Source organism: Astatotilapia calliptera, chromosome 18 (genome assembly GCF_900246225.1).
Source record: "Astatotilapia calliptera chromosome 18, fAstCal1.2, whole genome shotgun sequence".
Lineage (NCBI taxonomy): Eukaryota > Metazoa > Chordata > Actinopteri > Cichliformes > Cichlidae > Astatotilapia > Astatotilapia calliptera.
Window position 1 is genome coordinate 18,094,546 of NC_039319.1, and position 16,888 is coordinate 18,111,433.

Sequence of the window (16,888 nt, forward strand, 5' to 3'; positions counted from 1 at the left end):
TTATATGCAAATGAACATCCTAACAAGGACACAATTCAACAAAAAATGCGTAACACGTCAAAAACTGTCCTCAGCTGAGCCGCAGTTCATCCACCTGCTCCTTCCGTCGTGACGGTGATCATTGGCTTCATGCTACGAGCATCTGTGGGCCTGCGCCGCAGCTTCAGGAGCAAAGATCCACTGTGCGAGCATGTAAAACTCTATTAGCATAATGACTTCCCTGTTTAAGTGGATTGCAACAAACTGAGTTACATGCGTCTTTGACAAACTTTTGTCTGCGATGAAAGCAATATTTCTTTTTATCTTTCTCTCGGAAAGGATCGGGATTAGTAACAAAGTAACCAAACACGGTGAGTAAACTGAGCAGTTTTGTTTTGGCATGATCAGAATCTGCTGCGATAAAGAAGAACTCAGAAAAACACAATTCTTACTTTTCCTATTAAATCTGTCATTCGTGTATCTGCAGAACCAAAACCAACATTGTGTAAAATCGTCTAGGTTAATGATTCTTAATGAATAATGTCAAGCTTGTCTGATTTGATGACAGGTATTTATTTATTGTTTTACAGATAACATACTTCACAGGGTTACCTTAGAGGTAAAAATCTCCTGACAGAACTTGGTTTTGACTCGTCGGAGACAGCGAGGGGAAGATGAACATACTTTTTGTCAAGCACACATTGTAAACAACTGAGCAATATTTAAGTCTAAATGGCGTACCATAGAATAGGTGAGAGACAACAAAATGTAAGTAAGAAGATGTGCCTCTTGCTCGCAAAGACAAAAGTTTCATTTTTACAAAACAAATAATGGTCACTGACATTTTTCTACTTTTTTTTTTTTTTTTAAGTGGCTGAGAGGTAGAATGAAGTATTTTCAGTTAAAACCAATGATTTTATTTCTTTGCTTTATCTTATCGTCATAATGAGCGAAAACATTACGAGTGAATAAGGAACCCCAGCCCTCTGATTATAATGTGAAATCTGTACAAACATCTCCATTGATTGCAATATCGTTTAATTTTTTGAAATATTTTTTATTGTGAAACTTTTTGTTTGTATCCCAAAAGTCCATCGTTATAAGCAGAGGAAATATTATTGAATTTTTCTGGTTAGGATTTCGTGGTACCTCGCCGTACGGTGGGGCAGTGAATTCCGTTTCTTCTTCTTCTTTTTTTTAATACTGCGAATAGCAACGTCAGTTCATGTTTTTTACATTTTTTGTTTGTTTTTCGTGGATGGAGTGTAGAGATGGATATATTCAGTTGGAAGTATCTGAATGAACGCTTCCGGGTCCTTCTGTGGGCGATGTCACTGACGAAGGAGTTGGAGCATCTTGCCAGCCACCGTTTGTCTGTAATGACACAAGAAGACAAAGTTAGCGTGAATATGAATGTGATATGAAATATCATCATTCTTTATATTAAGGATGGGCTGCTAAATTGTGTCAAAAATCTCAAACACGATTAGCTTGGTTATTGTTCAGGGTTGTTATTTAACTGACTTTGGAGTCATCATGCATTTACAGAGCTCTTTTCTTCTTTAGTTTTCTCCAAACCAAATCACTAAAATTAAAACAAATAAACACAAACTACAGTTAATATGAAATAAAATAAAAAGAGTGGTTCTAGATTTATAAGAAAAGAGTAAATAGAAGGAAAAAAAACATGTTTTTTTACCCCAAAATAAAATATTCTTAGTAAAAACTCTCCTCCTCCTGTTTGTGTTGTGAACAAGAGTTAGGTGAGGAGTTTACCTCACAGGTTCATGCAAACCATGAGGCTGGAGCCTGGAGGTGTTTAACTCGGCTGGTTCTGATCAGATATAATAAAAACAATCTGCACGTTGGCATATTGCTACTCACTAACACATTATGTCCTGTTTTCTTTAAAATCAAAATATGCCAGGGATGACGCTGGTCACAACTTCTACACTTCGGTTTTGTGCAGAGTAAATTAATACGTTATAATGCGTTAATTAATCTGCAGACTCCTGTCAGAGCGAGGCTGGAATATTTTCTTTATGTTGAGCCAAATGACCACACAGGACAGTGGTATTAATCTGCCCATTGGACTCTTAAACAGGGAGACAATAAGACGATTTATAGAGCTTTTTGCTGTAAAAATGAAACTTCATCATATGCTTTCATTACAAGGGACTACCGGTGCACTACACCCTAGTTTTATAAAGTACCCATACGCCATACAGCTACACTGTAACTGATTATACTCTAATATCTACAGGAAGATACTATAATAGGTGTGTGCATATGTGTTAGTATGCTGGGTCACTACTGTAATTCACTGAGGTAAGGTTGCTTGGAAAAACTAATGAATAGTGAAGATTTCTTTGAAAATTACAGTTTTACTTTAAAATATACACAAACCTTTTTACAGTGTGCTGTACAGACTCACCCGTCCCCCCAGATATGTTCAAATAGAGCCAAATATTGAGCCCAACAAAAGCACTCTTTGCCTTCTATATGACATCTATGTAATATAAACCACACTACTTAATATTTACATCTTTAGTGTATTGATTGAAGATAATAAATGTGGAACTACACCTGCCAATAAAAAGGAGTACGCTATAGGTAACGCCTTCGAAAAATATTCACAGCAGAAGGTTTTGCTTAGCAGGTTTTGTTGTTAAATATATATGAAGAATACCAGGTAAACCCTAAACGTAAAAACAAATATAAAAGACTTCCTCAAAAGCAGTGATGTTGCTCCTAAAACCTCTAAATGAAAGCACTAAAAACTGTCAAACGATGCTTTCAGAAAAAGAAATAAATTATCATGCCACTTCTTTCACTTGGACCTCCACATGGTCGACATAATGTGAGATAAACAGCAAAGATAAAACAGCGAATACGCAGACCTTTCATATATCTCAGAATATACCCCTGAGATGGATGATAAAAGAATAAATTATCACAATAAAAAAAAAGCTCTTTAAAATGGAAGCCTTCTCAAATCATCATAAAAGGTTGGCTAAAGACCATTAATTGCAATTTCAACGCTATTAGTGAGTGCTGGGAATGTGCTTTGGCAGCCTCTTATTTCCAAACCCTGTTATTTTGTGTAAAGACCGTCTGTCATCTTATTCAGAAGCAAGAAGAGGGAAAAAAGAAAGAATGAGGAGGGGAAAAAAATGCATTTCCAGTCTCAGAGAAAGTCGACACCCACTAGCAATTTGAGGGGCTGTAATTGCTGTTCAAGAATAAAGAAGGAGAGGTGAACCACGAGAGTTCAGTCAATAAATCTTAGAAAGAATATAAAAAAAATATCATTTGGGCTAAATAGATGCACGACTTCATTCATAAGCTTCAATAAAACACTGCAATTTTTGTTAGTAAAACTGTAAAAGAGCCTCATATTGTTAAGAATTTCCGAAATAGTTATTTCTATTCTTTTCTAAAGCTTTCAAAGTAAGTGTTTCTACTCAGGCTGGATCTGCGATCTATTTCACAACAAACAGCACAATTAGTTTTAATTATTTTTAATATATCGATTACTGCAATTTGAATTTTGCAGGGTGGCTCATTTGAGTTTTGGTGGGGTGGGGCTTGCCTTGACAATAAAAGCACTTAAAAACCAAATGCGTCGTTGAGCATCCAGTTCCAATTTATTAATGAAGCCATTTATGGTAGCTGCAGTTTAACCACTCATTTATGTATGACAATTACACTGCAGTCATGATACGCTACGTTTCTCTGAATTACTAATTCATTTGATATTTGATGTTTAAAAAAATCCTCAAAGACTAATGAAGATAAAAGAAAAAAGCATTTAGAGCAGAACAAAGTTTTTTATAATCCTCTACTACCTCCACATATAAAAAGCGTTTTTTTATGAACAAAAAGCAAAATTAATAAGAAAAAGAAAGAAGCCAAATTAGCTGCGCGACTGAGGTCAGAGATTCATAATTTGGTGTGTTGTTATTAGTCTAAATTACAAATGTAAAATGAGCCTGTTGCATGCTGCAGCGCGCTGGACGCGTCCTCGTTCTTATTTTAGCACGAGGGGTGTTGCAGGCTTGGCTGTCAGTGCTGCTGTTCCTGTGGATGAATGATCTGGCCAATGTGCTTGGACTGTTAGCCCAAAGCCTCGCTCTTTCTGTCCCTGTGACTGTCGTATTGATTCTGTTCAGCCCCGCTCGGCCTGTCGCTGTGGATCTACATGCTAACACACTGCCTCGAGTGCTGCCTGTCCCGCCCTGCCCGGCCCAGCAAGGAGACCGAGACAACTGGCTGAGGCTTTGACAGGCTGCTTAACGAGTTATTTTAAGGATTAGCAGCAACTCTGAACTTCTTTTTTTTCCAAGCCAGTCTTGGAGGGGGAAATAAATATGAGTCGTCCTACAGTGGCAATGACAGAGCAGCGTCTGGTGCGACGATGACACCTGTGTCCTTGTTTCTGTCGACTGCAGGTGCCTCGCTAACGCTAATATCCTCCGACAGGCTAGGAGCATGTCCAGCTACTCAGCCTGGTAGCTGCCTCGTTGCCTGCCACCATAGGGCACGACTGGGGCAGAAGACAGAGGGGGGTTGGGGGCAAATGGCTGGACAACAGCCCAACCCCGGCAAAGTCTGCTAAGTGGCATTTTAGTGTGCATACAGATTTAGGCGATATCACCAACATTGTGCAGCTGGGGAATCACTGCAAAGTAAAAGAGCAAAGAAGCACTGAGAAGGACAGAATGAGATTGTTTACAGGTCTTACGTTGATGCCCTGTGGACTGTACATCTGGCTGGCTGCGAGGCTGTCACTGTATCCTCCGGTCTGGCTGATAACATGGCGAAGGGTATCCACCTGGAACAGCGGGGACACAGACAAAAGGACCAGTAAGACAAAAGCTCTGGATAACAAAGACAGTAATGCACAAGGAAAGGTCAGTCTGATAGTAAAAGGGTATCATAAACAGGAAAAGGTTACAAACAGCGAATCAGAATGATTTGGCCTCTATTACAAGCTCGATAACAGACGCCACAAAAGGACAAAAACACAGGAGTAAATATAGGATAGCTAATTATCAATGTATTTGTTGTTCTTGTTGTATATTCTTATGTCCAGACTTGTGTCTTTTCATTAAACTATTTAAAGTCGAGCAAACACTCAGATGAAGTGCCACAGTATCACCTGCTGCCAATAAAACCATGGTGTGATGCAGGATTTGTTCTACTGTTAACATTTTGTCATGCTCTTTCCAGATTCCACAGTCCAATTCATATTTCTTTATATTTGTTTTCCCCAGAAACACACTTTCCATATGGATTTCACAACAAATCTGACTGCTCTACCAACTAGACAAACATATATGAATTTGTACTTTGTGCCTTTTTTATACTTGCAAATCTTTGAGATTGAGGTCATTCATTCGTGATCAGAAAAATAAACCCTTTCGGGTTCAATAATTAAGGGCAAACCCCGAAGACCTTTTTATCTACGATAAGGGCCGTCCCTTCTGCATATTCATGAACGACCTAAAGCGATTGGCGTGCTGATCAGAACAGAAGAGGAGGAATGGAGGGAGAAGGAAGTGATGCCGAAAGCACTGAAACCAAATGAGGCCTTCACTACGGGTGGTGATTCCTTAATCCGTGGTGAGAGTTGTAACACTGCGTTGGTCATGACTGTCCACTGGGGCAAGGTCAGGGAGCTACAAAGTGCACCAGTGGCTATGTGAACTCTTGTCAGAGGTGCTGATGAGTGTTGCACCGTTTCCAAAACTGTCCGCAGTCGTCTACTCAACTGTGGCTTGACAATGGTTTCTACATTAATGTAGTGCTTCAGGCTAAGTATAACCTCCGTTTCACAATGTAGGTCAAGTTATTGTGGGCATCTAAACTCCCAGACTGGTCAGCGGTTAAACCACATCACAAACGAGCTCAGGAATGTGCCAGTTTACGGCCACATGGGATGCTAAACTTGGAGAGGCGCCTACCTGGGATTGTATGTTGGCCCCAACCTGCCCCCCTTGGTACGAGTCCCCATTGAGGGACTGCACACTCATGAACAAGTCTCCGGAGTTTGACATGTTAAAAGAGCCAGCAGAACCTGAGAATACACAGAGGCAGAAGAAAAAGAAAGACGCGCAGACAGGAGGAGAAGGATCAGAAGAAAGGGGATAGTAACAGAGAAGAAGAGGGGGACAGAAAAAGGAGTTAAAATGAAATCATGCATAAGCACAAAGGCATTGAATGGGTTAGTTTGAGAGCGTGGCAGGCATTATGAAAAAGACTTTTTCTACAAAGTTGCACACAATAGACGCACTGAATCAACCAGCAAGAACAATCCGACAGGTTCTCGTCGTAAAACTGTTTAAGATCCAATTAAAACGAGCCTCATGGATCATATTACTGTTACATGTCCGTGCTGCTAGTGTTTCATTAAGGAAGTAATAATTGATCTGCAGGAAGACCCAAAGAATCGTATTCGTCCTTTAATGGACCCCAGCTCCCCAGATGTAAAGAGACCATCGCGTAACTTGATTTCAACACCCGGTCCTAATCCAATACAGTCGCAAAGTCTCTATATGACAAAAGACTCCGCTTGCCCTCTGAGCAGCTTAATGGCATACATGAGGTCAACCGGACAAGAGGCAGGAAAAATTAACGTCCACAAGACCAAGAGGTCAATAACAGAGAGAGAGAGTGAGAGAGAAAGAGAGAGCGAATGAGTGAGGGAGGAAGATAACGACGGCAGAGAAGAAAGGAAGAAAAATGGAAGAAGAACGGCAAGAAAGCCAAAGTGTATTACTGGGTTAATTAAGGAGAGCGTTCTGTTAGTCTATAAGAAACATCACCAGAGACTGAATTCTTGAGTTGTGGCTTTGGTATGAGAACGTCAATACGCTCCATCTTACGCTTCTATCTGCTCTGGTGAACAACAAATATTGATAACGCCTCTATTGATGGAACTTGTTTCACTATAGCCCAGCAGCCTTTAATCAGAGCCCGAAGCTCACCTGCTGAATTGGGAGTAGATGGGGAGTTGGCCTGGCTGCCGTGAGCGGACACGCTGGTTGCATTGACTGCAGTCCTCGCTGCATACATGTTGGCCTCTTCTTGGAACTTGCTGATGTTTTTCTTGTATCGGATCCTCTTGTTCCCGAACCAGTTTGATACCTGTCAAGACGGTAGCAAGATAAATAAAAGCAAATATAAGATGATACTCTGCACACCTAAAAAGTCTGAGTCATGCCATGTACACCAGTTAGCACAATAACCTCCTCTCTTCTTTGCACGGTATTTCATGTTGCTTGCGAATTAATTCTCATGGAACAGAGCAATATGGAAAGCCCTCCATCCACTTTCTTCTGCTTATACAGACACCCAGACCTCCCTCTCTCCAGCCACCTCCTCCACCTTATCTGGGGGAAAACTGAGGCCTTCTCAGCACTACAGAAATATAACAGCAGTATTCCAGTAGCACTCTTCTTGTTTTGATGAGGACTTCATGGACCAGATTTAACTTTTTCCTGCAGTTGAACTGCAAATGACTGTTACCACCTAACCTAGAACCCATTTCATGTATTTCTACAGAAAAATAATCTGCTATTGAAGATAAGTCAGAAAAATAATCTTGTATTGGTGCAAAAAACCCCAAAACAAAACAAAAAAATTGGCAGATGCATGACACAAGAAATTCACTAACGACTCTTATATGCAGATTCTCTGACATTTACTGTCATAGAAATGATACCAATTCATGCTGCATAGTTACACTGGCTGGCTGACTGGCTCTCCAATAAAACAGCCCAAGGCAGAAGTAGCTCTGCACTTCAAGCAGGTAAATGATCAACTTTCCATATTCAGCTTTTGCCACGCTCTACATGTTTGAATTTGGTTGCTATTCCCTGTGAGTTTTTTAGCCCTATTCAAATTAGATTTTTGGGTGGTCGTCTTTATTACTAGTATTTATTTAAGAAGTGATGGAAAATTATAGCCAGCGTACCAACTGAGTAAAAAAACAAAACAAAAAACAATGAAACAACCCAAAAAGAAAAACGAGGATCCATGATAAAGCAAAAATGTTACAGTACAAAAAGAAAATGCATGCAAAAAAGAAGCTTTTATAGTTAAAGTCTTTGTAACTATCCAGTCTTTCCATGAAAAAACTGTGAATCATTTTTTCATCAACTGACTGTCAAATGCTCCTGGAAAGGTATTGGTAGCTTTGGAAACTACTGACAACTTGGTAAGAAAACCAACTGTTTTTAATGTGAGTGTTTCTAATGGTAACCCCAGGCTGACAGGGCTCCCGACCGCTGAAGCACAGAGCCCTGCTGATTTAGAATAATTGAATTGTTTTTGAGCAACACACTTACCACAGAGCCTAATTTTCTCAATTTGCCTAGGATCTTACCTGTGACACTGTGATGCCACATTTTTTGGCCAGTTCTTCTTTGGCCTCCTCGCTGGGATAGGGGTTACTGAGATGGGAGTAAAAATACTCGTTTAGGATCTCTGTCGCCTGTTTGTTGAAGTTCCTCCTTTTTCGCCTGATCAGAAAAAACACAGAAGAGAAAAATGACTCCTCCCTTGCACCATCAATAATCTATAACTGTAATAACAAAATCAAATGGAGTGATAACAAAAAAGCAGCTTAGAGTCAAATAGAAATATAAGTACATATGAATAAGATTTAGTTGGGGGCGCACAGACACACACCTGGCATCAAGAAAGCGTGAGCGCAGGATCATAACAGCTTCACAGGTGCTCTGCTTCAGCTGCATCTGAATGGAGCTGAACTTGCGGTGGATGATGCCGACCATGCGCTCGATCTCTTTGGGCGAGATGGGTCGTGTTCGAGACTGCTCCCTCAGCAGGTTCATCACATGGGTGGTGAACTCATTGCACGCCTGGATGCACAGACAGGCAGGATTCATAAAAAGAATAACTATCGCAGAGGCTCGACAGCTTCAGACAGAACAAAAGGATGAAATTGGATTCTGGTGAGCCTGCACCTTCACTGGTAAGCCTTGGCACGAGCAGTGCTGACAGTGTAACAGCAGTAGTGTTAGAGGTAATAAGAATAGTCTGAATTAAAGCGGCAGACACGCAGCGATGTTTCAAGCCAAACAAATGTGGCAGCGGAGTCATACAGCGGAGGCAGCGAGCACTTGCAGTGCTCTGAATATTAAAAAGACTTCTCTTCAATAGCAGAGAGAATGTGACAAGTGAAGAGAAATCTAAAATGACAGCAGGCTTTCAGTCCCGTTCATGTTCAAGAGGTTTAAACTGTCTCCCTCTCTTTTCACTCCATCTTTCCGTCTACCTCGTTCTCTCTCTGTCTGAATCAGTCACTGGATATGACTGCATTCAGAGTCAAGGTGTCTGTTGCTTGTCAACACCAGGGTTACGTCAGTCAAAGTGATGCACTGAGCAGCCGTTCTGCTTGCACACACACACGCTAGACACTACTCACTCATACCACGTGAGGTGTACATAGCGTGGTGACACAAAAATGCTCAGGTGTATATTGGCTTTGACAGTTAGCGATGACTAGCCTTCCTCGGAGAAGATGACAAACCCAGAACGCTTTGACTTCCACGGGAATGACAAGATGTTACAGTCTTTGGAAAAGAGCTGGTGTGTGACTGATATAATGGCTGTTTGCCTGCTGAAGATAGCATCTCCGAAAGGCTCGGCTTGCCTGTCCCACGAGTGCTGATTTCAAGAACATTATACTCTTAGACTGACAAAATTACTTAAACATCCTCAGGAAAATATCTCGTCTGTCCTTTACCAACTTATTCCTATTTAGGCTGGCAGCGTGGAGCCTCTCCCAGCATGCAAAGGGCAAGAAGATCTGGTCTGGACGGGACGTTAGAAAGCTAAAATGAAAAGCCAGATCCTCAACATTACAAAAACAGTGAGGTCATACTGACAGAACGGCAAGATCTTCCATCCACATTGATTTTTGGAACTGCTGAAATTTATGCCAACAATTCTCACAAAATACAGATTCTGTATCCATCAACATGAAAGTGCAACGTTTTGCCTTTTTTCAAACACTTAACACCAAAGAATAGAAAAATCACATTTTTGCTGACAAAAGGTTTTCTCTAATAAAATAATGAATTTACACACAGGATTCCTTGTTACATATATCCATATACACAATCCAAGAAAAAAGGGAGTTTCGTACCATTGACTGGCTCATGGGCACATCAATACGGGAGATCATCCTTTTAAAGGGGGGTTAAATTTATGTGTCTTTCGTTGAGCAAGGGGCTCAGTTTTCAGGAAAAAAGCCTCACTTACATACAGCTTATGTATGCACTCGCATTATACTAAAACAGCAACATAAATAACTTGTGCACACAGAGGACCTGAGCTAAATCCGTGATCCATGATAGCTGAGGAAGTGTTGAATGTGTTTTGAAGCAACGTGTAATAAAGAATGAGCTTGCTTTACCCCCACCTGCTCGTACTTCTCCAGCTCCGTGTGGTAAATTTGCCGGATCTGAGACAGCTTGGCCCGATAGTCAGAGTGCTCTGCTGAGTTGTCGGCGCCAATGCCGCCGGTGGCTGCCGCTGCGGCGGCCGCAGCTGCCGACCCGCCGCCTTTCTCCGGTCCGGCCACGCCCTCCGCCAGCAGCATGTTGTCCAGTCTCATCAGCTGGGGGTCTGGAGGCTCCTCCTCCTGGGCACCTCGAATACTGAGCACTGTGGAGGACAGAAGAAGAGGTCACGAGAGCAATGATGTAATACGGGCCGATCTGCATGGGTGTTCAAAATGACTGTGGGTATAAAAATTTTACAGCGCCTGAGAAAGGAGTCTTAAGTATTCTTCCATTTTACTGAGTAGACACCCTGAAATACAGGCGTCATTAAAAGAGTTCAAGTCCACGCCATAAAAACCTGCAGCCTTACACAGGCTGGCAGCTGAGCGAGAGCATAAAACTATCATTTCATGCAAAAAAAGAAAAAAAGAAAAACGACACAGACTCCTACCAGAGTTCATGTTTCATGTCTCTAGCTGAGGTTCAGTTTCTAGCTGAGGGCTTTATTATCCTGTTAATGTCTAAACAGAAAAACAAAACAATTATGAGTCCTGCCAGAGTTTGAGTTAAATAAAATAGTCCCAGTGCCATATTTACACACAGAAATGAAAAATGATGAGTACATTAAAGAAATATAGTAACATTAATCATAATTAAGAGTTCAAAATGCATCACTTAACAAAGAAAATATTCTTTCAGTAGGAATAAATCTAACATTTGTTTCAAGCTGTATCCATATCTCTCCCTTCTGTACACGGCCTAATAACAGCACGCCTCGGACGCTGGTGCCACAGCCACTGTTTAGATAGGACAGCGTCTGAAGCTAAACTGAAGCTTCTCATACCTACAGGCGCTCAGCTCTCGGCTGACACTCATCTCCCATGGTGTGGAGAGTGAAGTGTAAACACAGCAAAGACAGGCCTGCTGAGGTGGACAAGCACAAATGACATACCACACCACAACACGCACAAGTGCAGGCTCAGCTCGCACGAAAACTCTCCGCCGGTGGCTCTTCTAACACTATTTTAACTGTGCACAAGTGGTTCACCCTCACTTTCAAACAGAGAACGAGGTTTTTTTTTACTGCCCTGCCTCTTTCTGCCACCAGAAGGCTCCCTCGGTAAAGAAGCAGAGCGTCCTGCTTTTCAGCGAGCAGCTGAAAACAGCCGACCAGGTGCAGCCCCTCCGTTCCATCCCCTGTCTTCAAGGACAAAGACAAAGCTGCCACGACATTTTTCATGCACACTTTAATCCACACATCAATCAAAATGCTTAAAGAGGACGGTCTTACATTACATACTGTACGTCCCTTCCGTGATGGCTGTAGGCAGTGAGGGGATGTGACAGGCTGTGTGACAGAGAAAGCCATATTGTAGCTAAACAGTCTCAGGTCACAGCGACGGCTCCTTTGTAATGAGGATGTAAGGCTGAGACGCCCTGTGACCTTTCCGGGGAGCAGGGGGTCCAGATGGATTCCAGGAGCCGCGTGGGGAGCTTGTCTACCACAGTCCACCTCTTTTCAACTGCCCCCCCCCCGTCACCACCCCGACCACCACATCCACCCCCTCCACCTTTTTCCCCCCTTCCCTCCCTTTTTCTCCTCCAGCAATAACATCATCCATTCCCATCAGCTCCAACACGTGAGCAAGCGCAGCTCAGGAGGCAAATGTCAATGGCTATCAGACGGCTGGAAAAGGTCAGGAGTTCAGATGGGGGGGAGTGGGCGCATGTGCGCGAGTGTGTGTGTGTGGGCGCATGTGCACATGTGCTGGTAGATGAATATGTGGATATTTTTCATGTGAATCACACCAGCGGGAAATTATAACACTCGCCAATTTGATTCTGACAAAATAGTGGCACATCCCTACCAGAGGGGGAATCTAATGAGCCTAAGAGTGATTTATTCATTCCCTCCAAGTCCCCGAGTGCACAACTAAAAGCATGAAATGGATTAAATAAATACAATTAATAAGGAAAATCAAACAATTCACTGTGCTGTGGCATAATTACCCCAACCACAGCCATCAGCTTTATTTATTTCTGTTCAGTAATAGCAATGAAATCGATTAGACCTCAATGCCAGTCAAAGCGCTCGTCGTGAACTCTGCGACCACGGACTATACATTAACGTAATCACCTGACAAAGGCGAGTGCCCTCTATTAAAATAAGTCACCCGCTCCCAACAGTTGCACAACAACAACAACAATGGCAGCAAAAAAGAGAAGAAAAACTCTTTAACACACACTTTTGACTTTCTCTGGTGGCGACAAAGGAGCGGAGACCGCCCCACTTTGCGATTCTCTTATTCCACGGACAGTCACAGATTAGTATCTATAAAAGGAAGATGGCCATCATCTCATCTTGATCATTACCGACAGACTTAATTGAACAATGAGAGGACGCAATTCCCCTCTCTGTCGCTTCCTCCTTCCCTCCCTCCCTCCATCCTTCCTCCTGTCGTCTCTCCTTCCCTTTGTTTGCACGTTCTTGTGTCAATTCTTTCCCGAGATTTGGGCCACCAACCCCACAACCACCAAAAAAAAGGGCAAAAATAAATGTGCATCGCAAACTATTCTCGAGCCACTTCCTATATGATGAATGGACTTCTAAGAATAAGCCTTTGTTTTGCTTATTGACAGGATTAATTTATGCCATTTTACTTCCTTAAGAGCTGGCTCATGCCCATCGCCGCACTGCCTGCTGTTTGCAGACAACAGGAGTGTAAATAAACATGACGATTAAGCCACCCACTCATACAGGGAGACTCAAGGTACAAGGAACGCACACACACACAAACACACATGCAAACACACTGGATGAACAAATGTAAGCACTCTTAATAATGAGGAAGCACACAGTAAAAAAAAAATACACAGCTACGCACATTGCCGGACTACCCTGGCGCCCTGCAAGCTTTTTTAAATGAAAACATGTTTAATTAATGACGTCAAAGTATTCTGTCACAATTAGGAAGATTTACAATCAAACAAGGCAGCAGTGATGTCCCTGACAGCCACGATGAAAGTTTAGCCTTCTTGCCTCTGACTGGCAGCTAGCAGCCAACACTGGACTGGATCCATTTCCCATCAATACAGTAATGCAATACACTCCACAGCCCCGTAGTGTGTATGTATGTGTGCGTCCTCTCTCTTGCCTAGCTCTTGTCCACATCACATGACCCAAGAGAGGACCAGGCAGTGGCTGTGCTCTGTATTGATTGTGTGGGCAAACGTCATCTTGGGTTTCAGCAGTTAATAAATCAGGCCTGCTCCTGACACAAACGCGTGTGTGTGTGTGTGTGTGTGTGTGTGTGTGTGTGTGTGTGTGTGTGTGTGTGTGTGTGTGTGTGTGTGTGGGCCTGTCACAGACCAGTCAGCAGGAGTGAAAGCGACAGCCACATGATAATGTAACATCACCACCATTCATCCCTGCCACACAGCATTCTGAGACAAAACAACAACAACCTAGGAACCTGAAAAAAGCAGCGTGATTTACAGCAGACATGACAAGTATCACTAATACAAATCCTCCCCCCCCCGCGCCTTCAAGGAGTTCACCATCCTGCCCTCATCTGCATCTGATACAAGCCCAATAACGCAGTCTTCATAAGAGGCAGCACTGAGCCATATCTCATGCAGACACGACGTAGAGGTGAACTACATTTCTACACAATGCTATTATCATCAGCGAGAGCACTAAATGAATATTGCGTTACATTACGTCCAATTTACGGTATGCGCTGTGTGATCATTCCTCCCGAATTCGATTTGGGCTTTAATAAAGAAAAGGACAATCGTTACGAATTCGCCAATCAGACATCTCGACAAAATATCAGCCGTGAAAACATTTAGATTCTTCATCCTTAAAGTCCTTTTTTGCCATGTTTCTGCAGGATGTGTGATTTATGCGCGAACTTTCTCCGGCTCCGTACGTTCTGTCAATGAGATAATGGAAAGCTGTTTAAAGATTACTGCGCCGATTTAGCGTCACGCACCTATAACACTGTCTGACTCACAATGGACAGTTAAATGGACACATTTTAAATTCCATTCATTCTTCCTTAGTGTCAAAATATGGCACCTACATTACCCACAATTCAATGGCTCAAAATAATACTGCATAATAGCAGAGACGGCGACATGTGTCAGCCTCTTTCTAGTGCTCCTTAAGACCTGCAATCACACTGTGATGTGGAGCTCTCTTTAAACGTGGCCCAGAGATAATTCTCCTCTCCAGCGTGCATTGTTTCATTGAACTGCTTGCTTTTGGTTTATTTCTGATGCACTGAAACGATTTTAAATTTGATTAATATCGCGGCAGTTCAAAGGGTAATTCCTCTCAAAGCGAGGTGAGGAGCTCACAATTTTAGCCGCGAAAGAGTACGTATTTCAGCATCGATCTGTAATTTCCAAAGCCCTGTCGTTTTGTGCGAATTACAGCACCAAGCTCAAAGATATTAGGTTACTAAATCGACTGCAAAAACTGGAATCCTCACGACAGGGAGCTGCAGCAGGCGATGCCGGTCAGTTTTTGACCCCTGCATTCGTCACAATACTCTGTGATTGAATTTTCTGTCAACTCGCCGATCAGGTAATCACTGTTTCATCTGTACAGACGAGTCCGACGGCACTGATCTCGGCTTTCAAGCTCGACACTTTTCAATGCTCACAGTTACAAACACATTTCACTTGGTAGCGGGAAAGCAATCATCATAAAACGCGGTATTGTGACATTTTTCAAACTGACCCCACAGAGTTGAGGTAAACTACTGAGCAATGCAATTATCATTACCGAGAACACTGAATGAATATTATGTTACATTAAATCCAATTTACTGTATATGTGGTCATTTCTATTGAATTGAATCTGGGCTTTAATAAAGAAAGGACAATCATTATGAAATTACTAATCATAGCTCACAGCCTGCGCATGAAAACTCTTTAACACTGAGCTGTTTACAGGGGCAAGAGACGAGTTGGGGTTCTTTTTTTCTGACTTATTGTCATGAAGTAATTAAGGCTCAATTGCGTAACCAAAGCAGGAAGAGGATATAATGATGGACATGGAACAAGTATGGAAACCAATATGGAAGCAAATATGGAAACTGGCTGACAAGTGAAAAACACCCATGTTTGTTGGAGGAAAGCAAAAAAATAAAAGGAGAGTGAAAGAAACTGAAAGTTTAGCATTTTTTCAGTGTATTTGTTTTTTTTTATTCGCTTTAAAATTTTCCATTTACTGCCAATTAGTTTCCAGCTCATTTCATTTTAGCTTTTAAATTCCTTTTTAGTTGAATTTTTATCCGTATTCGTGTTTTTTCTTTATTAAGTGAGGCAGGGGTGGGCCATTAAATTTCCCAAGGGGCCATATAGAGTAACTGGGACACCAGTGAGCTTATAAAGAGATAAAAATTAATACTGAGCAGAAATGAGTTCAGCTTACTGGTCCCAGTTACTTACTGTTGGCCCATGGGAAAATTAATTATCCTTTTTTTTTGTTATACAGCTAATTATTGTACGTATTTATTATTATCAGTGAGTAGGGGCGTGCTTGTCCGGTGCCGCTTTAAGGAGTCCTAAAATGTTTTCCACTTCAAGCTCAAAGCGAGATTTGTGGCTATCCATGAACTCATGGGAAACTTTCTCAGGCCCAAAATGTTCTCTCCATCACCAGATAATGGGAAGCTGTACAGCCTCAGTACACAAGGGCATAGTCATAAAGTACCGCTAAAAACAGCTTTATGTTTTATCAGCCATCTCGAGTATCATGTGCAGAAAAGGGGCAGAGCTGAAGTGTTGTATCTGTCACTGGGTGGGGGGATGGGGACACAAAAGGACAAGGAAAAACACCAGAGAAATACTGGAGAGACAGACAGAGATGAGGAGATGTGGATGGTGCTGGCAAGGAGTGATGGAGAGAGAATGAGAGGCGAAAAATAGAAATGGAATAGGAAAGCGAGGTGTCAATTAAAAAAATGAACCCCAGTGCATTTGGGAGGTGACAGCTGGTGGGAGACGAGCTGACAGGCGTCACATTAGGCGGATTTGGTGGCCGCTCCCCTCATCCCTTGCTTTTTTTTTTCTTCCCCTCTGTCTCTCCCCTTCTCCGGCTTTCTCCACTAGCGACCGGCAGTTTCTCATTCGGCGGCAGCAGCGGCGGTGGTGGCAAGAACTCAGCTTGGTGTTTTTCAGAACAAGTTCCCCCTGCAGCTACTCCTAATAACGGTAATTATCGTCATCATCTGAGGCTTAAGCAGGCCAGTTTGAGGCCTGAGGGGCTGGCCTGATAATGAGGCAGCCAGCGCCAGAGGAGAAGACCATTCAGTGCACCGCCCTGCCACCAATGCAGAGCACTCCCATTTAAAAGCCTTCATTAA

The 16,888-nt window shown here is 42.3% G+C and overlaps 1 protein-coding gene across 3 annotated transcripts in view; it reads right to left on the minus strand.

The window, feature by feature from the left end:
• Nucleotides 1-531: 531 nt before the first annotated feature.
• pbx1a (pre-B-cell leukemia homeobox 1a) overlaps nucleotides 532-16,888 on the minus strand; it is a 50,315-nt gene continuing 33,958 nt past the window's right edge. For 2 of the 3 annotated variants that reach the window (XM_026148544.1, XM_026148546.1), the window contains 7 exons: nucleotides 10,430-10,674; nucleotides 8,674-8,864; nucleotides 8,369-8,504; nucleotides 6,969-7,128; nucleotides 5,946-6,058; nucleotides 4,724-4,813; nucleotides 532-1,353 (listed from right to left, as the gene is read on the minus strand). In XM_026148544.1, the coding sequence (XP_026004329.1) occupies nucleotides 1,261-1,353; nucleotides 4,724-4,813; nucleotides 5,946-6,058; nucleotides 6,969-7,128; nucleotides 8,369-8,504; nucleotides 8,674-8,864; nucleotides 10,430-10,674 (1,028 nt within the window). In that variant the 3' untranslated portion in view covers nucleotides 532-1,260. The remainder of the gene's footprint in view (nucleotides 1,354-4,723; nucleotides 4,814-5,945; nucleotides 6,059-6,968; nucleotides 7,129-8,368; nucleotides 8,505-8,673; nucleotides 8,865-10,429; nucleotides 10,675-16,888) is intronic. The other variant, XM_026148545.1, reaches the window with a different exon arrangement.